At 34.5% G+C, this 24,702-nt stretch overlaps 1 protein-coding gene across 3 annotated transcripts in view; it reads right to left on the bottom strand.

Moving 5' to 3' along the window:
- CYL1 (alpha-N-acetylglucosaminidase family / NAGLU family) overlaps positions 1–24,702 on the bottom strand; it is a 256,762-nt gene that overhangs the window by 213,406 nt on the left and 18,654 nt on the right. For all 3 annotated transcript variants that reach the window (XM_089988290.1, XM_089988292.1, XM_089988291.1), the window contains exon 5: positions 22,421–22,506. In XM_089988290.1, coding sequence (XP_089844416.1) covers positions 22,421–22,506 — 86 coding nt within the window. The remainder of the gene's footprint in view (positions 1–22,420; positions 22,507–24,702) is intronic.

The raw sequence follows: 24,702 nt of genomic DNA, 5'->3' as shown, positions 1-24,702 counted from the left end.
GACTTCCTAACCACCTAACACAGTACTAAATTGCCCTTCTTAAATAATTATATTTAGATGGATAGAATTGTAGCACCAAAACTAAGCATACATAGTTTACATGATAACATGTATTACGCTAATTCAACACTCCCCCTCAAGCTTAAGATGAAGCTAGAGGAATCATCCCAAGTTTGCAAAGAAATGACTGAAAGTGTAAAGGAGCTAAGCTTTTGGTAAACACATCTGCAATTTGTTCCCTTGAGCTCACATGCTCTAATGAGATAACCTCATCTCCGTGCATTCAACTGGTAAAGTGACAACTTATTTCAATGTGCTTTGTTGTTTCATGAAATTCAGGATTTTTCACAATATGAATAACACTCATGTTGTCACAATGTAAGGAGGTTCTCTCAGTAATCAAAACATCAAGTTCCCATAAAAGTCATCTTATCCAAATAATTTCAGCAATAACGTGTGCCATAGCCCTATAAGTTGCCTCAACCGTAGACAAGGCAACCCATTTCTGCTTCTTGCTCTTCCAGGAGATCAAAAAGCTACTAAGAAACATACAGAATCTAGTAGTCAATAGCGGATCTCTAGTTGACCCTACAAAATCTGAATCGCAAAAAACTCTAATGTTTGTAGCGGATGAAGAGAAGAAAATCCCAAAATGAATGGTGTCTCTCACATATCGAATGATTCTAATCACAACTACTAGATGAATCGAAGTAGGGGAACTCGTAAAGTGGTTGTCCGTGTGGACTACATATGTGATATTAGGCCAAGTAATAATCAAATATATCAAACTACCCACTAGTTGTTGGTACAATACTGGATCATTTAGTTTTTCCCCATTAGTAGCTCCCGGGTTCACATTTGGCTCCATAGTAGTAGTAACTGTTTTGGAAACATCTACCAATCTAGCTTTTACCACAAGATCAATTGCATACTTGAGATAAGTAGAGGCCTCTTTTGGATTATGCAACCTCCAAGCCAAGAGAATATTTCAGATTTCTCAAGTCTTTCATTTAAAAACGTATCTTCTATTTGTGTCTTTTATTTTCTACGTATCATCTCTTGTAACAACCACATCATCAACATGTGCTCGGAAGATCTAGACCAGATCTGCCCGAGTATCCACTCGGTAGGTCTCAACCAATTCTGTGTGTTTAAATGAACAACAGATCTAACCAGATTTGTCCACTTATGCACACGATAGATCTGGTCTGATTTGTTAGCATATGTATGTCAGCAGTTCAGACCAAGTCTGTATACATGCGTGAGCAAACAAATCTGATCCATAACTTCATTCAGGAACATGATAAAAAAAATAATATTTGTCGACCTTTGCAAACATGGCAGATCTGCACCAGATCTGTCATGTTTGACAAACCGGCAGATCTGACCAGAACAGCTTGTGACTGCTGTTCCGTAGATCTGATCCGAAACAACACATGCTTACTGTTCAGCAGATCTGATCCGAAACAGCATATGCATGTTGTTCGACAGATCTGAGCCGAAACAGCATGCCGACAGAATTAAAAAAATAGACATTCACGTACACGAGTCAGCAAATTCTGAAATAAGAAAATATTTTCGGAAGCACGAAACAAACAAATCCAGTACAAGATCAGCTGTATGCATGTGAGCTCAATCAACTACAATCAGATTTTTTTTTCGAATATAAACATAACTCGTCAAACCTGATTAGAAAAGGCAAATTCCATAGTATGCATATAACTCCAGCTTTAGGAAATCGACCATCCTCAATTTATGTATATATATATATTCAGCTAGGAACGTCTACATGCAAAAAATCCACAGCATGTTTACATATAACTATATTTTCCTTTGAACACGAGTGATAAAAACCAGGCTACGCCGAATTCGGCTGGGCCAAAAATTATATATATATATATATACATATATATTCAGCATAAAAAAATATTAGATGCAGAAATCGACAGCATGTTTAAATATAACTATATTTTTCTTTGAATATGAGTGATAAAAACCAGCCTATGCCAAAATCGGTAGGGCCAAAATTTTATATATATATATATATATATATATATATATATATATATATATATATATATATATATATTCAGCATAAAAAAAGATTAGATGCAAAAATCGACAACAGGTATGTAAATCCAAGAATAATTTGCTGTTGAACACATGTTTAAACTTGAAAATCATTGGCATGATTACATAAACCAAGAATATACGAGATCGCAAATCAAGAAATAGGTTTAAACATGTTTTTGAAATTAGATTTTATTTTCCCATCTAAAATTTCACATGAATTAGGTTTAAAACTGTTTCTCCCCGTTCGAATCTAGAGAGGAACATGTACCTTAGTTTGGAAATGGAAAAGACCGAAAAAAATGAATTAGGTTTAAAACTGTTTCTCCCCGTTCGAATCTAGAGAGGAACACGTACCTTAGTTTGGAAATGGAAAAGACCGAAATCGGATGATTGGCGAGCAAGATAGATTTCCTCCTCTCCTTCCTCTTCTTCTTCTTCTTCCTTCCTCTCTTTTTCAGAGAGGGGGAATCCAGCCCCTTTTTTATAGTGTTATCTCTTATCTTATTATTCCCTCTTTTTTTGTTTTTTATTTTATCTCTAACTAACTTTGTATCTAGGGGACTTCTCTAAAGGGTGACGTCCCCTCTAGAGAACTCTCCTTCTCATAGAGAGTAGCTCTCTAAACACTCTTTTTATTATCCTCTTATTATTATTATTATTATTATTATTATTATATATTATTAAAGGTTTATCCAGAGGGTGATGTCCCCTCTAGAGAACCCACTTAGGTAGAGTTCTACTTCATGTAGAACTCCACCTTATCTATTAAATAAATTCAGAATTTATTTAATTATTTTATTTTATTAATTATTTAATATTTAATTATTAAATAATATATTATAAGAATATTCCAGAGGGTGTTTCCCCCTTTATGGAAGTCCTCCCATAATAGAGTTCTACTCAATTTAACTTTTAAATTGATTTTAAAGTTTTAAATTGATCATATTTGGATTTTGGGTCTAGATCCAAATCCAAAATACATATGGATCCAACCTGGACCAGATACTAATTAACATGGGTCCTAGACTAGGTTCAGATCCATATAAACTTGGATCAAACGGATTGGATCCAGTACAATCCAATCCAGAAAAATGTAAAAATAGAGGCGGGTCATTTTTATAAAACAGAATTTTCGAATCAACCGTAACTCGATTTTAGAAAAGCAAGATACTAACGTTCTCAAAATTATGAAACGCATCTAACGGTATACTTACCTGATTTTTGCTTCTAAATTTTGCCTAAATTTAACTTGAATTTCGCTCGAATTTGGCTCAACTAGGTCTTGTCAGTGGGCTATGGGCCACGCTCAGACCTAGTTGATGTCACCTATATTTAAGGGCATTTTTCACGATTTTTATCCATCTCATAAAATACTTAGTCAAAATTTTATAGTTTTCAAATTTAAAAACCATGAAAAAACACACTATATTACATTTCAAACCAAGCTCGTGGTGCCTACTTGATCCCATACAAGGCTCTTCTTAATTTGCACACCCTCTCTTATGAATCATAATATCCTGGAGGCAACAACATATATATCTCCTTGCCTAAATCCCCATTGAAAAATGCATTTTTCATATCCAACTACCAAAGATTCCATTTTATTATTGCAGCAACAAGCAACATCCACATGGTGGTCATATGCACAACAAGGGCGAATGTCTTGGCAAAATCAATTTCAAACTATTGGCTATATCCTTTAGCCGTCAATCTAGCCTAGTATCATTTAATAGTCTCATTTTCCTTCATCTTAATCTTGTATATCTACTTACATCCAACATTTTTACTTGGAGGGTTTACAAAGTCCCAAGCATGCACTCATCTTCACAACCATTACCTACTGCCACTCCTCTTTGGAGGTTGCATATGCATACAAAGGGGCTCCACTTTTGGGCTTATTATTATTATTGTTATTATTGTTCATGTTCATTGTTTCTAGACATTATGGTTTTAATTGAATAAAGATGGTTTGGTTTCGTTGATGGTAGTGTAAGATCTCTTGTTGTTTAGACTGTAAGACCCCGGGTCACTGGGATTGTTTCCGCAATTGTTTAAAAAAAAATCACTTTTTCCATGGGTATAAGTTGGGGTCGTTACATCCCTTGCACAGAGTGGGAATCTTAGATGGCGGTTTGAGGGAAACCGTGAGGATACTAAAACTCCGTGAGCGTTTTTGTCCCAGAACCTAATGTTGTGGTTCACCTCCCGACCACGGTTTTAGGGAGATTTTAGGCTTTTTGTCTGAGGGTGGTGTTGTGACACAACTGTTGTTATTGGTATACCAAGAAAATGGCAACAGTGGATTGTAATTTCCCTTATATCCCGACATTAGATATTGATTTCTAATGTTTTAATGGATGGTGTTGGTTCTTGATATCGATCAAGGAACAAGTGTGAAACCAGTAATAAAATACAAATTGTGGTTTGGTAGTTGTTAAGTATGTGAAGCCCCGAATCCTTAGGCTTTGGTTTCCGTAAGTGTTAAAAGAAACTATAACTTTTCACGAGGATAAGTTGGAGTTGTTACACAGATCATAATGTACAGGTTTGTTGTCCACACGCACAGGCATTCCTATACAGGTTTGTTGTGTAGAAATGTGTGTAAACCATGGTTTTAAAACCCGTGACTCGGAACTCGACTCGTTCTTTATGGACTCGTGACTCGGCGGGTCAACTCAGTGACTCGGACCGGGTTTTGTTAACTTTTGATTTTAAAAGAAAAACAATATATAAATTATCATTTAAACATATAAAAGTTTGTAGAATGACTTAATTACTAGTGTAATTGATTAATAAGTAAAATAACTTCAAGTAAAACTATATCTAACTTATAATTACTCATCTAATAGCAAGAAATCGAACAACCAAGCAAAACAATAATTCAATATTTCAATAGAAATAAGCCCTAAAGTAAAGTTAAGTTACAAAGTTCATAAATATAAAGTTAATGATCATAACACAATGACAAAATCAAATTTCAAACATCCAAAATTCATCCACTTTTACAAAATATGATATCTCAATTCTCAAGTCAAGAGTCAATGACTCAAATCTCAAATAGAGGCGAAGTGCTATTATTTGGAACTTCATTTGAATCAATTCTTGAGTTGGAAGTAGAAATTAATGGCTGAATTGGAGTACTAGTGGTTGCATTTTCCCTTGCATCTTCATCTTCAACTCCATCACCACCTTCATCATCAATAAGATTAGCTCCTTCAATGTTTTCAACTTCCATCTCCAAGTCTCTTAACAAATCCTTCATTCAATAAAATATGACACATTTTAGTTAACATGCAATACAGAAAGACAAAAAACTAAATTAAAAAAAAATTTAATCAAGTTAAAATATCAAACAAACTTTTACCTCATCTCCATCTAAAACTCCTTCTTGCATGACCCATTCATCCATTGGTGTTTGCAAATATATATTGTCCAAAGAAATTGGGTCAAGACGTGTTCTCTTTAATTGTTTTTCTCTCAGACGTAAATTATAATGGACAAACACTAAGTCATTAAGTTTCTTTTGAGCTAATCTATTTCTTCTCTTAGTGTGAATTTGATCAAAGGTACTCCAATTTCGTTCACATCCAGATGAAGAACATGTTTGACTAAGTATATGAATAGCAATTTTTTGAAGATCGGGGGCACATATTCCATGCATTTTCCACCACATTGTTGCATAAAGCCAAAACACACAAAAATGAAAAGTTGATTAAATAAATATTCTTTTGCACAACACAACAATAATGTTAAAGATAAATCACCTGGCTTATGCTCATCTCTAGTCATAACAGCTATAGAAGTACCAAAATCTGCACTTGCGTCTTCAAATAACTCAAGTTGCTTGCATGCTCTTACTCTAGCTGAAATATTTGGCTCTAACTTCTCAATACATTTAATTAAACCACGTCTTACTTCAGGATGCTTTGTGAAATAGTCAAATACATTAAATTGATAATTGATAAAAGAAAGTTCATATTCAAAATTTAAAATAATTAATAAAAAGATATAAACAAATACATACCTTAGAAAATTGTGGACTATAGTGGTATTTGTCATATTCAAAAAATGAGTGTAGCTGAGATGCGGATGCTTAGATGGATGTGTGGAAATACAATAAAAGATAAGATTCGGAACGAAGAGATACGTAAGAAGGTAGGTGTTGCACCCATTGAAAATAAGATGCGAGAGAATCGTTTACGGTGGTTTGGACATATTCGGCGAAGGCCTAATGATGCTCCAGTTAGAAGGTTGGAGAAATGGGAAAATATATTAGTTAAAAGAGGTCGGGGTAGGCCTAGGAAGACTTGGATGGAGATGATAGGAAAGGATATGAATGCTTTGAACCTCACCGAGGACATGACGTTGGATAGAAATGATTGGAGGAAAAGGATTCATGTGGAAGACCCAAAATGAATTTCTTTTTTGGTTCATATCGCTGACCCCAATTGTTTTGGGATGAAGGCGTAGTTGTTGTTGTTGTTGTTGTTGTAGTGGTATTTGGGATTGAGATAGTATGTTGCTGCATGAAGAGGGTGATGAAGTTGATTTTCCCAACGATTGTCAATTATTTTCCAATAAGGTTTATACTTTTTCTCCTCATTGTCATTAATTTCTTTTATAGCCTCTTTGGCTCTATCCATAGCGTCATAAAGATAACCCATTGTAGGATTTTCTTCTCCATCAACCATTCTCAAAACTTTGACTAGAGGTTCTATAGTTTTAACAGTTGATTCTACGACTCTCCAAAAATTACTATTCAATATAATATCCTCCATCTCTTTCCCCTCAGCAAATGATGAATATTTAGAATTGTTCCATTCATCTGATGCCATCATTTTTCTAAGACCACTTCGATGTTCTAGCAAAGATTGAAGCATGATAAAATTAGTGGCAAATCTTGTAGTAACCGGTCTTAGAATTTCTTTCTTATTAGAAAATTGAGTCCTCATTAGGTTCAAAACAAAAGTATGATTGTAGATGAACTTCGTGATCCTTTTTCCTTTTTCAACACATCCAGCTATGCTTTTTATCTTAGACAAATCTTCAAGCATGAGATCTATGCAATGAGCTGCACAAGGAGTCCAAAATGTGGTTTTCCTCCTATCCTCCAACATCTTTCCAGCTGCTTGATAGTTGGCTGCATTATCTGTGATTATCTGCCATTTTTTAATTTCAAAACATTATTAACATACTAGACAAATTATAAATAGCAATGTTCAATAGAAAATTACAAAAGAACAAAATGATATACCTGAACAACATTCTCTGCACCTACTGTTTCCACCACTTCATCAAATAATTTTAATAAATTTTCTCGATTCTTCACGATACTTGTTGCTGTTAAAATATGTTGATCCTTAATTGTACATATATATATATATATTTATATATATATATATATAAAGATACGTATACATATATATATATATGTATACATATCTCTATTTATATATATATAAATATATATATTTTATCTTCCTAAAATACCCTCAAAGGTATTCTGGTAAATTAGCATTTTACGCATATTCCAAGTGGAATATGCATTGTAATTTTTGTTTTATTTTTATTTTTTTGTTTTTTATATTTTTGGATTTCGTACCACATTGGGGGCCTCCAAAAAGTGACGTTGGGAGCCCCCAACGGTCACAAATGTGACCGTTGGGGGCTCTCCAACGTCCCCTTTGGGAGCTCCCAGGGTGGTCCCTTTTCATGCTTATAAATAGGGGATTTCCCCTTTGTATTTTGTATTCTTGAGGGAGCTTATGCTCCATTGTAATGGGGTTTTTACCCCTTCTCCATTATTCTTCAATGATATGCAACTTATGACTTTATGTCATATTTTTCCCTTTTTATGGGTTTTATGTGTTAGCACATTATGTGCTTATGTTGTTTCCCTTTAATGGGTATATTTGCACTCCACGTGCATAAGTATGGGTTCATTATTGAACCCAATGTATTCCAAGTCACTTTCTAACATGGTATCAGAGCGAGGTCACGATGGGGTTGTCCTTTGGTGCAACGGAAAGCGTGTCGCTCAAGAAATGGTGAAGTATTCATTGCTCTTCCTTTTTGCTTTGAAGTTATTCGGTATGTATCCCTTTTCTTAAAGTATTATGCATTTGAAAATATGTTTCTTGCATATAGTTTGTTCGTTTAATGGTTATGATAGTTGAATTATGTCTTTTCACATTTTGTGTGCTCGTATATTTTAAAATTATCTCCCTCAAATTTGGTGAACTCGTTTGTTGTTCAAATATATAATTTGTGTTTATCGAACTACTCATCGCATATAATAGCAATTTATGTTTTTTTTTTAAATTACCTTCAATTATGTGAGATTTATAATTCTTACATAACTATCTCATGATTGACCTATAAGTTAATTTTTAAAATTATATATATATGATTTCTTGCTAAAGTAATGATCTTTGCTTAAAATTTCTTAATTCTCATATGAACCCTAATTTGATTTGAGTTCCTCTTTTGATTATGAATTTTAGTGCATTTTTTGAAAAATTTGATATAATCCTTATATGAAAATCTCTCACATCTAAAAATCTTTGTTGAATCCTAAAGTAGTTCTTGTTAATGATAACTTATAAGAACTCCTAAAAGTTTTTCATTGTTTCTTTTTTGAAAAATTGTTTATGATAAACCATTAGGAAAGATTTTTTAAAAGGAATTTCTCACACTACATAGAGTGCATAGTTCATCTTTTGCATCCTTTTGGTATAAATGATTTCATTTTTTCATCTTTATAAACTTGTTGGTTTGTATTTTTCATAAGGTTTCGAAACCTCTTAATAATATCTTTTAAAAATGCCTACATTGGCCATAATATGGTTTTCTTTGTCCTCAATTGCAATTGTTAAAGTTTGAGAATTTCAAGCATTGCTCTTTTTATAAAGTGCATACTTGCTCACTTTTGTGTATTTTTGTGTTTTTTGCACATTTGTTTCTCAAATATTTGCGCTTGTATGCATTTCCTCTTTTTTTATGAAATACATGCCTTAGTGCATGTTTGTTTACACCTTGGTGTGTATTTGTTCAAGTATTGTATGAGTGCCTTCGTGCACATCTTTTATAAAGTCTTTTGTGCTCACATGTGTATTGTCTCTTCGTAGACATTTTTTCATTATGGAGCCTTTATGCACATTTATTTTTGTGAAAAATATAATGAATTTAGATATTGAGTCCTTTTTAAATCATTGTAAGTGCTTTTAGCACTTTGAATGTTTCCGCATATCTCATCACAATCAAAGGTTTTTTAAAAAATTGTTGTATGGGATTTAATCCCAAATTTATAAATTTTCAAGTGTTTTAAATATTCATTCCTTGAGTATTGTGTTAAAGCCTTCTTTGTGAACCATTACGGTTCTTATGATTTCTTTGATTAAAAGCTTGATTGTCTTGATGAATTCTTTATGTTGTGTTTATTGCTTAATAAGTCCTTTTTGGTATAAATGACTTGTTTGAAGATTAAGCATAATTTGTGTTTATGCAAAATTGTTGTTATAAAGCACATTATTGATTATTGGACCTTTTGATTCAATTTTTTAATCGGTCCTCTTTTCTTTGAAAAATGATTCCTTAAGTGTTTATTGCCTTTTTGTGGCATTTATATTTGTCCATCACATGTTATTTAATGCATCTTTTATTTGGCCTTATTATTGTGATATTAGAGATGTTTGTTGAGGTGAGTTATGGGCACCTCGTGTTATATCATTTTAGTTTGTCCACCTTCCATATTATAGATGGTTGTTGAGGTGAGTTATGGGCACCTTGGGACTCTAAAATGATTTGTTGTATGATCTCTAATTATGAGTGTGTCACTCATTTTTTCTCTTGTGGCCATTGATATTATGGATGCTTCTATGTAAATGTGATGGACATATGGTGTTTTAAAACCTTAAATGTTTTAAGGTATATTAAAAATCAAGGGTTTTGGGATTATTGCCTAACCTTTTCTTGTTTATGAATCTTATGAGTGCATTTGCACATTTATGATTTTGTGTTCTTGTGATTTTGCACAAGTATTCTAAGTGTTCTTGGTGTGTGTATGTTCACACATTTGTTCTCAAGAATTTTATTTTATCGATTATAGTATCTTGTTGAAGATATTTTTTACATGCATGTTATTGTTATGAGAATTCATTTTAAAAGGAGTATTGTTTTATTCGAGGTTTATTTTCATTACAAGTTTATTGCCTCAAAAGTCTTTTCCTTTTATGCCCATTATCTAAGTGTCATCATATGTAGACAAGAATTTTATTACACCTTCGTGTGTTTTTAGCCCTTTGTTGGCTTTTGCTCTCTTGGTCTAGTAGCTGAACACACTTGTCTTCAGTGTTTTTATATGTAGACAAGGCACGTTGATTCACACCATGGTATGTGATTTTTAGACTATGTTGGCGTTTGTGTCCTTGTTCTAGTCGATTAAGATGTATGCCCATGGTTGGCTTATTTCACTCATTTCAAGTGTTATCATATGTAGATAAGAGATGTATTATGTTTTAGCCCATGGTTGGCTTATTACTCTTGTTCTAGTAGCTGAACATACTTGGTTTTAAGTGTATTTTTTACGTAGACAAGAGATACTTTTTAGTCCATGTTGGCATGTATTCTCTTGTTCTTGTCGTAGATGCACTTATTTCAAGTATTATTATATGTAGACAAGAGGTTCTTTTACACACCTTTGTGTGTGTCTTTGGCCTTTAATGGCTTTATATTCTTGATCTAGTAGCTTATACACTTGATTTATGGGTTTTGGAGGACTAATGAGGAAGATGTTTGTAATGGATAAACTATTGTTGAAATTTGCAAAATTTCATTCATGACTTGTGTTTTTCAAGCAAATCATATTTTTGATATGCATATCAAGTTGATTTCTTAGCATTTAATCTATATATTAAGTGCTTATGGTTTTTGCCACCCTTATATGCAAAATGTGTATTAAGTATGTCTTTCATAAATGATTTTAAAACCTTGTGAACTCTTGGGTTTATTTTGCCTAAAGTATATTTGGAGACTTTGTTTCTCTTGTTTGGCACTTCATTACATATTTGAAGCATGTTCATTAATGAGTTCTTTGAGTATTAATTCATTTCATGATAAGTATATGCATATGCCCTTTATGACCTTTTTGGGCCCTCATTCAATAATGTTTATGTATATCATGCCTCTTCGTAGGCTTATTGTGGTGTCCCTTAGTGGACCATTTTGTTATTCCCCATTATGGGGTTATATTTATCCAACGTTGGACCTTATGAATGCATTATGCATTCTTGCAATTTATTTCTGCATAACTTGCTTCCGCTCATTTTGTTTTAAACATGATATATGATTTTGAAACTTTGGTGTCATTTTTGCATAATTTGCATCTCTTCTAACCTGTGCTAGTTAGAAATGTTCCATTTGAATAAAAGTACAAAGATTTGTTTTACTTGTTTCTTTGTTGTTATTTCACAGGATCTTGGAGATAGGACAAAGAGAAGTACCCTGGATAGTTCGGGAAATTTGAAGACAATAGGAGGAAGGCCTTTTCAAGTTCCATTGCATCCTTGCCGGAGCCTCTTGGAGTCTTGCCCTTTGTTCAATCTTTTCGTTTCCCCGCAAAGATTGAGGGGGGGTGTTAAAATATGTTGATCCTTAATTGTACATATATATATTTATATATATATATAAAGATACGTATACATATATATATATGTATACATATCTCTATTTATATATATATATATATATATTTTATCTTCCTAAAATACCCTTAAGGGTATTCTGGTAAATTAGTATTTTACGCATATTCCAATTGGAATATGCATTGTAATTTTTGTTTTATTTTTATTTTTTTGTTTTTTATATTTTTGGATTTCGTACCACATTGGGGGCCTCCAAAAAGTGACGTTGGGAGCCCCCAACGGTCACAAATGTGACCGTTGGGGGCTCTCCAACGTCCCCTTTGGGAGCCCCCAAGGTGGTCCCTTTTCATGCTTATAAATAGGAGATTTCCCCTTTGTATTTTGTATTCTTGAGGGAGCTTATGCTCCATTGTAATGGGGTTTTTACCCCTTCTCCATTATTCTTAAATGATATGCAACTTATGACTTTATGTCATATTTTTCCCTTTTTATGGGTTTTATGTGTTAGCACATTATGTGATTATGTTGTTTCCCTTTAATGGGTATATTTGCACTCCACGTGCATAAGTATGGGTTCATTATTGAACCCAATGTATTCCAAGTCACTTTCTAACAGTTGCATCAACTGATTTCAAGAAGTAAATACCCCTTGGACAATGTACCAAAAAATTTATCAATGTCCTTTGTGTTGCATCTTTCCAACCATCAGCCATAATAGAACAACCCATTTCAGCCCAAGACTCCTTGTATTCTTTGAAATAATCATCAATTTTTTTAATTTCTTCTTGTAATAATCTTCCAGAAATCTCAGATGAAGAAGGCGGCTTCAATCCCATTCCTACTGAGGAACAAACTTCAATCATCTTCGTAAAATAAGGAAAATTGGCTGCGTTGAAAGGAATGGCTGAATGATAAAAAAATCTCGCAATAGCTGAACATAACCTATCTCTAGATTTTCTATCCAAAGCTGCTTTTATTCCAAGTTGTTTCATTGATAGAGACCCTGCCTTCACTTGAACAAAAGCATCAAGATTATGCTTTTGGGCATCATTCATCAATTTTTTCCCTTTTATATATCTTTTCTCAGTAGACTCATCACTTTCATCTGACAAGTCCATATCATTATCATTTACTTCAACAAAGGAACCAATCTCATTTACAATATTTCTCTTATATAATTTGTGTTCCTTAAATGACTCCAAATCCTTACGATTTTTTTTTCTTACAGATTCTTCGACTTTGTCGCATGGTTCCACCTCTCCTTTAATACCAGCAAGATGATACTTAAGTCTATTAATGCCACCACTCATTTGTTTTGTACACATTGCACCCTCTTCTTTTTTTTATCAAGTGGTAAACCAAAATCCCACACAGGGTCCTTTCCTTTGGTGAATGTTGTTGGAGTCCTTGAAGATCCTTCTTCTGACATTTCTTTGATGATTTGATAAATCTAAACTGTTAAATTTGAAAAGTTAAAAACAATGATACGGTTAGTATATTATGTACAAAGTTATGATTCCATCATTCCACACAGGGTCCTTGACTCCTTGTCATGCCATGTTTCCCCTGACACGTTGCGGAAATCATGTCTTTTTAAGATAGACAAGAAGAACTGCTAGAAGAACAAAGGGTTACACATAGGACATTTAGATGATATTCCGGCGAGATCAGAGAAAAAAACAAAACAGGAAATTATGGAGGAAGAATACAGGAAATTCAAGAAATTAACACATAGGAAATTAAAAAGAAATTAAAAAACAAAACAAAGAATTAACAAAACAGAAATTGAAATGTATTGAAAAACAAACAATGCATGTAATGAAAGACAGGAAGTTCAGTAAAATAAAAAAAAATGATGCTTAGCAAAATGAAGAGCAAAACTCAGTAAAATAACAAAACAAAAAAATAAACTTAGTAAAATGAAAACTAACAGAAATTCTGGAAAACAAACTGCAAATAAAAAAAACAAAAATATGAAATTACCGAAACTAAAACAACAAATGCAATGAGATTGAGACTAATGATACACAGAAATGAACATACGACAAATAATGAACTGAAATAAAAAAAAACCACCAAATTTGAAATGCAGGTAAAAAAAATTTGCAGATATGAGAAACGGCTATAATACAGGATGAACAAATTATTCAACAATGAGATTAAACAGAAAGCAATTAATGCAGGGAAAATGCGGATAAAAATTAAAATACAAAGAAACAGAAACGACATGCGAAAATGAAAACTTAGAGGAATGTTGTGCAACTCACCATGTAATGCATGGTACTGAGGCGTACGCCTCATGTACAGAGGCGTACGCCTCAAGTACAGAGGCGTACGCCTCAAGTACAGAGGCGTACGCCTCAGGTACTGTCTCACAACATAAGACTCAACGCCTCGCTTCGCCTCAGTGTGCATACAACATACATACCTTCAGAAATCTCTCAGAAATTGGGCCGCCGGAAAATCTGCACTCGCCGGAAAATCTCGCCGGAATATCGCGCGGCACACTGTTTTTGCTGGAGAAGATGCGTCGGATTTGCAACGACGCCTTACTGTTCACACTTCACCGTCGATGTGTTTGCTTCGTTCCCAAAAAAATAACGATACATACCTTCACAAATCTCGTCGGAAAATCGTGCCGGAAAATCTCGCCGAAATATCGCGTGGCGACACACTGTTTTTGCTGGAGAAGATGCGTCGGATTAGCAACGACGCCTTAATGTATTTAATCGATGTGCTTGCTTCGTTCCCAAAAAAAAGAACGATACATACCTTCACAAATCTCGTCGGAAAATCGTGCCGGAAAATCGTGTCGGAAAAATGCACGACGTCGCTGTTACTGTTCACGCCAGAAAATCCTTGTCGGCGTCGTTGTTCATGCCAGAGCTATCGTCGGATGGCTGAAAACTGAAGAGTCGAAGACCTCGGCTTCTCCTCTCTTCAGTCGAGACTGTGCTTGAAAACCGAAGAGTCGAAAACCCTAAAGTCCTTTAAGTTTTTTCATTAAAGGTAAAGTTTTTTTAATTTCAAAATTGCCATTTTCACTAAACCAGCGGGTCTTCAGTGACTCGTGACTCGGTCCGAGTCGCCCGAGTCAGAGCGATCCTTCCAGCGAGTTTTGTCAAGGCAAAGGTGGCAGAACTCGCCCGAGTACGCCATGACTTGTGACTCGGCCGAGTCAGCCCGAGTCATCCCGAGTCCGGCCCGAGTCTTGGCAATCCGAGTATGCCTAGCCGGGTTGACTCGCTGGAGGGCCGAGCCGAGCCGAGTCAACGAGTTGACTCGGCGAGTTTTTAAACGCTGGTGTAAACCTGAACAAGTTTGTTGTGCACATGAACAGGCACACCTATATAGGTTTGTTGGCACATGTTTGTTAAATTATGTAATCAATCTCATGTAACCCAATATATATTTTATATATATATAAGGTAATACATATACATATATTATATATATGTATATGTATCTACTTATTATATATATATATATAAATTATAATTTTTTTATTGTTAGCCATAGGGGTAGTTTAGTCTTTTTACACATTTTCATTTTTCGAATATGTTTGTAATTTCTTATCTTTTTCTCTTCTTTCTTTTTTAAATGTGTATGATCAGTAATATTCATATGTATGTGCTTGAGTTCACATCATCATGTTAGATGTGTGCCTTCATTTAATTTACATATTTCTATTAAATGCATGCTTTCATTCATGAATCATCTCATGTAAAACATGTGGATACTTATGCAAACAGGTCCACGCAATGGCACATCAACTTTATGTCTAACCATGCCCGCGAAAGCGAACATGCAATGGTGAAGTGATTGGGCATGCTACACTAATTGTCAACATATGAAATGTCATTCTTATGCATATATGAACCAAGTCCAGTGCAAATAATCAATCTGAAAATTTAATTACGTAGCTGCATACATTCATTATATATGTGCATAAGCACTAGAACAAACTGAAGATAACATATTGTGTAGGCATGTCGAATCCGGTCAAAGCATACTGAAAATTTCACTCTTAATATGTATTAAAATCAAAATATGTTTACACTTGTCAAAAACTGGAAATTAATCATGCATTGCTAAGTTTTTTTTTCGTAACGCCCCCTTACCCCACCGAGTCCACTCGGCTGGGCCTATATGGCCCGACAGACCTGGTAACCGGGCCTGTCAACCCGGTATGGAGACTGTCCAGGTCTGGCCAAGTATGGCCAGACCACGTAGAAGTATTTTTTTATAAGGTACTGGCCTTTAATTTCTGTTTAAAACATCCCAGAATTTCCTTAGATTTTTCAAGAAAAACAACTTTTTGGGAAGAAACCGACAAGAAATTGCTCAAAATGAGAATTATAGCTAGGATTATAACACGTGAGCAGGACTATTGAGAAGACACTGTGTTAGTGTACTTGGTCCTTTCATTGGCTATAAGATATTTGTTATTTTCATGTTTACATAGTAAATCTTGTTTGATGTAGAAAAAAAAGCATTTCATCTAGAATTGTTTAGACCCACATATAGGATTTAATTAATGCAAATAAAATTTCCATCCAGGTGCTGAGACACCACTTTTGGAACTTGCAGACACTATTTTTGCCAATCAAATTTCTAAGTGTAACAAGGAAGACACACATACAGTAAAACAAGTAAGATTCTTCTCTTTTGACATCATTATTAATTGCTGATCAATCTTGTCTGCTTCTTTGTTTTACTTTTGATGTTTCTTCATTAGATTACTGTTTTGAAGAAGTTCATTTTAGTGAGGAAAGGCCATGTATAGGTATATTTATACATACCGTACAGTTAGCCATGTTTCCCATAATAAGGTTCAAATCAGAACCTGAGAAAAGCGGCATCAACTTGCAGGCCGGCCAACTGACGGCACCATGACGAGTCTGGCCAAACCAGGCCAGACGAGCCGAGCTCGACTGGTCTGGTTGCCGGACCAAGAACCCCAGCGAGCGACGCTTGCGTCAACTCTTAATCATGTAAAATTTCAGTTCTCAATTGCATATACAGATTTACATTAAATATAGACTTTCATATGCATGTTGGCATCCAAATGTGCATGACGTACAAATCATATAAATACTCAAAATCAAACATGCTAATACATTAAAAGAAAATATTCAGATTTATACAACGTTATACAAAGTTTCAACGAAGAATGCATGCATATTTAATATTTTATCACACACTCACATGCATCTAATAACAATTATCATGGACCATCAATGGAAACCCATATTCATGATAATGTAAACCCATAATGAACTATTTTTATCATAAATTAAATTGTTATGGAATAAAATAGACATGTACAGAATTTTATTTGGGAAAAGATGAAAAGTATCAAAAATATATCCATGGAAATCAATATCTGTGAAAAGAAACCTTTAAACAAACACTTTTACCACCAATAAAAATTATGTTTTTACGTATACAGAATTTTATTTCTTCGAAAGAATAGAGATATTCAAGAATTCTACCATGGAGGCTCCTTCATGTATATTTACAAAAACAGGGTTTTAAACGCCCCCCTCTCGAAGTCCTCTCCTAGGAGAATTCTCCCTCAATTTAACCTTTAAATCGATTTTCAAGTTTTAAATTGGTTACATTTGGATTTCGGATCTAGATCTAATATCCAAAATCCATATGGATCCCTACCTGGACCAAAGCCTAGTTGATATGGGTCATGGACCAGGTCCAGATCCATATCAACTTGAATTAAACGGATCGGATCCAGTTTGATCTAATCTAGAAAAAGGTAAAAATAAAGGCGGGTCATTTTTGAAAAATGCAATTTTCAGGCCAACCGTATCCCGATTTCAGAAAAACAAAATACCAATGTTCTCATAATTATGAGACGCATCTAACAGTATACTTATTTGATTTTTGCCTTCAAATTTTGCCTGAATTTCACTAGATTTTCACCCGAATTTAAAGGTTAAAACGAAAAGTTTTACAAATATTATTCGTCTCAACCAAGTCTTGTCAGTGGACCCTGGGCCACGCCCAAACCCAGTTGACGTCACCTATATTTTAGAATATTTTACATGATATTTAGCGTATTAAATAAAGTACTTAGCCAAAATTTCACAATTTACAAATTTAAAGACCATGAAAAAATGCACGATATTATAAGGAGAAGAGAACTCACCAACTGAAGATGGTGCTCGACGCCGAAGATGGCCATGAGCAGTGACAAAGGGAGCGACGCCAGAGCAGTTGTGATAGATTTGTTCGTTGCCCTAGCACGAAATAGAAACCCTCGAGCATTGGGGTTTTTTTGGTGGGGGGGTGACTGGGTAATCGTGGGCCTTTAGTTTGTCTTGGGTCGTACCCCCTTGGGTGCAACGCACACGTTCCGAACATTAAACCTTATTTGGACCCACGAAGTTCCAAAATATTTTGAACTCTTGTGCCCAGTGTTTGATTCGGCATTTGGGGGACCCAGTATCTTAGGACTCTGTCATTCTTGGGTGGGAGTTGTCCCGTGAATCAAACACACCCTTAGTGTTGGGTGCTATTTATCAACATAACCCTGTTTAAGGAGAATAATAGAAACTACCAAGTTTCCAATTATGAACTCTATAGAACAGCATATTCAAAGATATTGTTTTGGAGATTTTCTCAAGGAAAAATTTTCTGACAATAGTTTCTTTTCTCGAAAAAAAACTTAGGAAGATCTCATTAGATTAGAAAATGATGAAAAATTAAAAAAAACAAAAACTTCAAAAAAAGATCAAATAAAAAAAATCATTTTACACTTCTCTATTTGGTGACCTCATTTTTTTTCTCTTTTCCTAAGAGAAACTAAGAGAAGTGGCTGGGTGTCAACTTTTAAACAGTTACTCAATTCTGCTTTCCTTTTATACTTGTTTTCTATTGGGCCTCACCGACTATTGAGAGGAAGGCTTCTAGACTCCTCTAAAAATGATGATCCCAAATATATTTAGCATGATGTGACATATTTGAACTTCGTTTCTTTTTAATCATACTCCTTCCTTAGTTGTGCACATTTTAATAATTTACCTTAGTTACACACAAGTTACCTGCCTTATCTGCACACAGTTTTCCTGTCTCAGTTGGACATGATTTTCTTGCCTTGTCAGCATACAATTTTCCTACCTTTGTTGCATAGTATTTACCTGTCTTAGAGTGTAACGCCCAAAAAAAATAACCTTATTATATTTCAAATATTGAAATTTCGAAACTAATTTTTTTTTATTAGTATAAGTAAATCAGATCATATAATGTGGAAACGATTTTTAAAAACGTTTAAGACTTTGGGCGCGGTTACACTAAAGATAACAATCAAATCAAAATGTACGGAATATACACATTTCAAACCACATACAATATAAGACTGAAATATGAAGAGTTTTAATTGCATTTCAAATCAGAATATGAAAAAATACTTGAGTCTCTACATGATCAAGTACTTAAAACGAAAAGATCATGAATATCAAGATCGCAAGGTAAGAGTGGACCCTCGAGGATACAGCTCGATCAGCCCTTCGTTCCAACTACTCATCATACTTTACCTGCATTACCTATCCCCCATAAAACGGGGTCAGACTCGCTAAAGTCAGGTAAAGCAACCCAAACTCAAACTTAAAGAAAACATATCAAGCATTTAAAGGTAAAGATATATTATCCATTCATCATCAAGTGATAGACAAGGGAACAACGTCGTATGAGTCATTCATTTCAAGCATTCGAACATAAAGCATTTAAAAGCATTTCATCACTAGTCATTTGTAGTCGTGATGTGTCATTCACTTATACGCTAACATAACCGTCACAATCATAACCTCGTATCAAGATCTAAAATCAATAAGGATCTGATTATTATATCTGAGTTCAATATATAATCATGCTATAATAGAAAAGCCAAATCTATAGTTTCATAATTGGGTATCTCAATCAACTCAGAAGATCATCACAATTCATCATAACATTTCATTTATTCATAATAAAGATTTACAAAATCCACGTCGGATCACCTAGTCTGAGAAATGTAAACCCTCACAAGGAGTTACCGCCCTAAACGGATGGTCTGTCTGGTCTTGGATAATGCACTTCCTCACAGGAATATACCGACTTCGCGGCCTATCCGCTCTTGGACAATGCACTTCCTCACAAAGACTTACCGCTCTAACCGGATTACCTGATCTGGTCATGCACACCCTCACAGAGAATCCTTTGGGAACAGTTCCTCAACGGGTATCATATTCAGTGAAAACTATTGTGATACATGCATCAATACAATTGACCACTCTCAGGGTCGATAGCCATCAATACAGGCATAAGCATGTATACAATCAAAGCATCACATCATACGACATTAAAATTATAAAATGACACATTTAACCAATAAGGCTTCATGAACCAAAGGTCACTATTGAACTTAAACGTTTATCGCATGCATTCATAATTTCATTTCACGTGGCATTTAAATCATATCATACATAAGCATATTATCCTACGCATCATATCATCGTTACAAAGAACATTGCACTTCATAAATTGAACCTCGAAATATGCGTAAACGTTTTATGTATGCATACGTGAACATGCACATTTCATAATACGAAGCAACTAAACCTCAACATACATAACTCCTACGTAGTTCGAGATTTACACACACGATAAAAGTCATATACATTTTTCACCACATGAATCGATATATCACCTTAGATATAATTGTGTAAGGGTTGGTCAAAATCTCATTGACCATCCTACCGTACATCATACGCATATATTTCTCAAGTAAACAAGACATACAAGTTCAAAACAATTTATAACATTTGCATGCTTTCTTCTATACAAGAATAAATGAGTTCATCATATGATAAGACAATATATATAACATTCACAGTATGCATCGAACACGACTTATACATGTTCATAGTAGTTATATGTGCACCATGTATCAAATTCATACAAACACAAAAAGCAACATAGTATGTGGAAACCAAAGTATGATGACACGCATTGCGTATATATTATACATTCATAAGTGCACAGGCATTCAAACCCACACACAGGTGTACCTGCAGCAAACACACGCCATATTTCGCTAACTACAATCATGACAAGCATGATTTCCGAACTACAATCAGAAGAGTCTTGGATATCCACAACTAAGTGAAGTGTGTAAGCATAACTTGTATTTGCAATTTATTTAGATATTCAATGCAACATCATGCTTACACAATTAGTGCCTAAGCATGCTCTTTATAAGTTCAGTTAAGGTATCTTACCTTAATAACGTGAAGAACAATGAATCGAAACTCAAAAGACCGAGTTTTGAAGTCCGCAAAGACCGCTACCCAAGCAATACAATGAACCATTCGTGTAAAAATGCTAATTATAATAAGATTAGCCAAAAAATAGCAAGTTACCCTATAAATCATTACCAAGATCCAAATAACATACAAATACACTCCAATAATTTACAAACTCCATCAAAAATATATTTGAATATAATATACATATATAAGTAGTGATTTATAGCCCAAAATAGTTCTATAAATGCAAATTATACCTTGATTGACTTGAATGAACAAATGAATATGTAATAAATAAATAAATAAAATTCAAAAGCTAGAAACACATTTCTAATTTGGAGATATAAAAAATGAGTTCTTTATTTATTAATAATCCTTAAAAATTACGGGTTTTACATAGAGCATGAGTTTCGTATCTCACCAAGATCACTTTGATTGAGACCACTCATATCATCAGCATGCTGATTTTGTGTCTTGGTAATCCTCCTCAAACTCAACCAGGGGGCAAAGCCAAGTTTGCTTTAAAGATTTAGGTACTGGAGTTTGACCAAAGGCTTTGTGAAGACATTGGAATATATTTAGCATGATTCGACATACTTGAACTTAATTCTTTTGTAATCACTGCTTTTAAAAGGCTCATGATGGCTGAATAGATAAGAGTTGTCATGTTTTCTAAGCCTAAATCTCGCATCCACCATCAAAGAGAGAGAGAGAGAGAGGGATGCCTTGAGCTCCCTTGGTTGGTCAACCATTCCACTTCAGGGTTTTTAGAAAATGGGTGAGTTGCAATCCAATAATAATTCAATAGATAAGCTGTTGACTTTATAATGTTTGAGACATTGAGTGTGGAAATTAAGGAGAAATAGCCTTATATGATTAGTACTTGGAGAATCCTCCTCCACTCGTGGCTATAAAAACCACTGACACTTTAGTAGTTCACACCCATGCTGAGGAGCGCAATAGCCTGAAAACATATTGAGGCTTTGAGTTTTGCTCAAGCGTCTTTATTGTGGTTTATTCACAAAACCGTGATATAAATGCGAGAAATTAAAAGTGATGTTTTTAAAATATAGTGTATAGAATGGGAAAAGTGTGAGAAATATATTCCTTGCAATTTTTTCACAATAAATTTAAATTTTCCCCAATATTTTTTACTATGTGAACAAGTTATCATCATAATAGTTTATAGTTATGCCTTGAAATACAGAAAACCAAACATCTAATGGCATCTTTAGTTTCAATGTGGAATGCAAAGAGTATGATAAAGTCAACAACAGGAGGTTGTTCTCCCTCCTTATTTTATTGATTAAAATAAAAGCAAAAGAAAATTGAAGAGTTATCAGAACATTGGGGAGCTCAATATAGAAAAGAAAACTATGAGAATGAAATGATTGTCAAACATACCCATGTAAGTTACCCATGCGTGCCCAAGCAAGGAAAGCGGGTCCACCAAAGAAATCATTTAAGTCTGCTTTGGTAATATTAAATCTCTATCAACAAAGACAAGGCAAAGAGTGCAATACTATCAGTAGTGAATTCATAAATTGATGTATCAACTATCCATCGAATTAAAGCAAGTGTAATCCTTGAATTAGTCAAAGCACATGGCTTACAGAGAAGAGTACATTTTGGTGGTTTAGCACATGTATGTCTAGATCATTTGTAAAGGTCATAAATGGGAACTAGGTATAAGATTCCCCGAGGTCAAAAATACAAACATAAGCACACCCACCCACATGCACACAAACATAGGCATATATACATGCACAAATGCAGACAAACACAGATGCACAAGCAATAAAAGAACTAATGTGACTTCCCATGTGGAATTATCAATTGGATGATTGATCACATTAACAAGGCAAAATTCCATAACAAGAGTATATGCATAGTCATATGAATACTCATACAAGTAAGTGTTTGATGTGTGCATAGGGAGTAGTTACAATCTGCAATACGATATCTGCTGTAATAAGACAATGGAGTCCCTGCATAGAATCCCATGCTCTCATTTGGCTCAAATGGATCTTATTGGCTTGATTTTTTAGGACATTGAACTCTTGCAATTCCTTGTGATTGCTATGTATGCATATGAATGCTTGTTAATGAATGCTTGTGATTGCTCTCATTTGGCTCAAATGCATGTTAATGAATGCTATTTGTTTGTTCATTGTACATGCATGTGAATATTTTCATGCAAGAGTTCTTTATGTTGACATCATGAGTACTTGTGAGGTTTTCCCTTTGTGGAATTTGAAATTTATGAATGCATGCTTTTATATTATGTGCAGCCTCTCATGAGGATTTAAATACTATGCTTGAAGCCTTGAACATAGAGTTATACCAGGAGAAAGTGTAGCTACACAACATAGAGTCTTAATTTTAGATCTTAGAATTAGACAATGCCGCAAAAGGGATAGACATAGGATAAATCCTAGAATTAAGTGGTGGGCACTGAAAGGAGCTAAACAAGGAATGTTTGTAGAGCAGGTAGTTAAGGAAGTTGATTGGTGTCTCGAGGAGGATTCAGAATCAATGTGGAATAAGATAGCGGGTGGTATGAGAAAAGTAGCTAAGGAGGTATTGGGTGAGTCTAAAGGCGGTGCACCACTAGGTAAGGATACATCATGGTGGAACGAGGATGTCAAATTAGCTATTAAGGTTAAAAGAGAGTGTTATAGAAATTTAAGTAAGAGTCGTGATAATGAGAATTTGGAGAAGTATATGATAGCAAAGAAGGAAGCTAAAAAAGTTGTTCGAAACGCGAGGGCTAAGGTATATAAGGAGGTTTATGACAAGTTGGATACCAAAGAAGGCGAGAAGGATATTTATAGGCTTGCAAAGATGAGAGATAGGAAATCGAAGGATTTGGGTATGGTTAGATGTATCAAAGATGAAACGCAAATGGTTTTAGTCAAAGATGAGGAGATTAAGGAGAGATGGAAAGATTATTTTGATAAGCTATTTAATGATAGTCATGCTCAAGATCTTGGAGACTTCTCCATTCCTTTTCATGAGATAAATCGTGACTTCATGCGCAAGATTCAAAAGAAAGAAATTGCAGAGGCTTTGAAGAAAATGAAATCAAGAAGGGCAGTTGGCCCAGATGGTATACCTATCGAGGCTTGGAAATGCTTGGGAGAGAAAGGTTTAGAATGGTTGACAAATCTTTTTAACTTGATTTGGCGAACAAATAAGATGCCTAATGAGTGGAGGAAGAGTACTTTGGTGCCTTTATATAAGAATAAGGGTGATATACAAGATTGCACAAACTATCGTGGTATAAAACTCATGAGTCATACTATGAAACTTTGGGAGAGGGTGATTGAGTCTAGGTTGAGGAAGGTTGTCATGATATCGGAGAATCAATTTGGTTTTATGCCTGAAAGATCAACTATGGAAGCTATACATCTTCTTAGACAACTTATTGAAAGATATAGAGAGAGGAACAAAGATTTGCATATGGTTTTTATTGATTTAGAGAAGGCATACGATAGAGTACCTAGGGACGTTCTCTGGTGGACAATGATGAAGAAAGGTGTTTCTCTCAAGTACATTAGTATAATTAAAGATATGTATGAAGGAGTAGTAACCAATGTCCACACTTGTGGAGGGGTGACAACCAATTTTCCGATAACGGTTGGGTTACATCAAGGATCTGCTTTAAGCCCTTTCCTATTTGCGAT

Source organism: Nuphar pumila, chromosome 15 (genome assembly GCF_984573655.1).
Source record: "Nuphar pumila chromosome 15, dmNupPumi1.hap1.1, whole genome shotgun sequence".
In the NCBI taxonomy this organism is placed as follows: domain Eukaryota; kingdom Viridiplantae; phylum Streptophyta; class Magnoliopsida; order Nymphaeales; family Nymphaeaceae; genus Nuphar; species Nuphar pumila.
The sequence above is the reverse complement of the archived record's forward strand: the minus strand, read 5'-3'. Positions and strand labels throughout refer to the sequence as shown.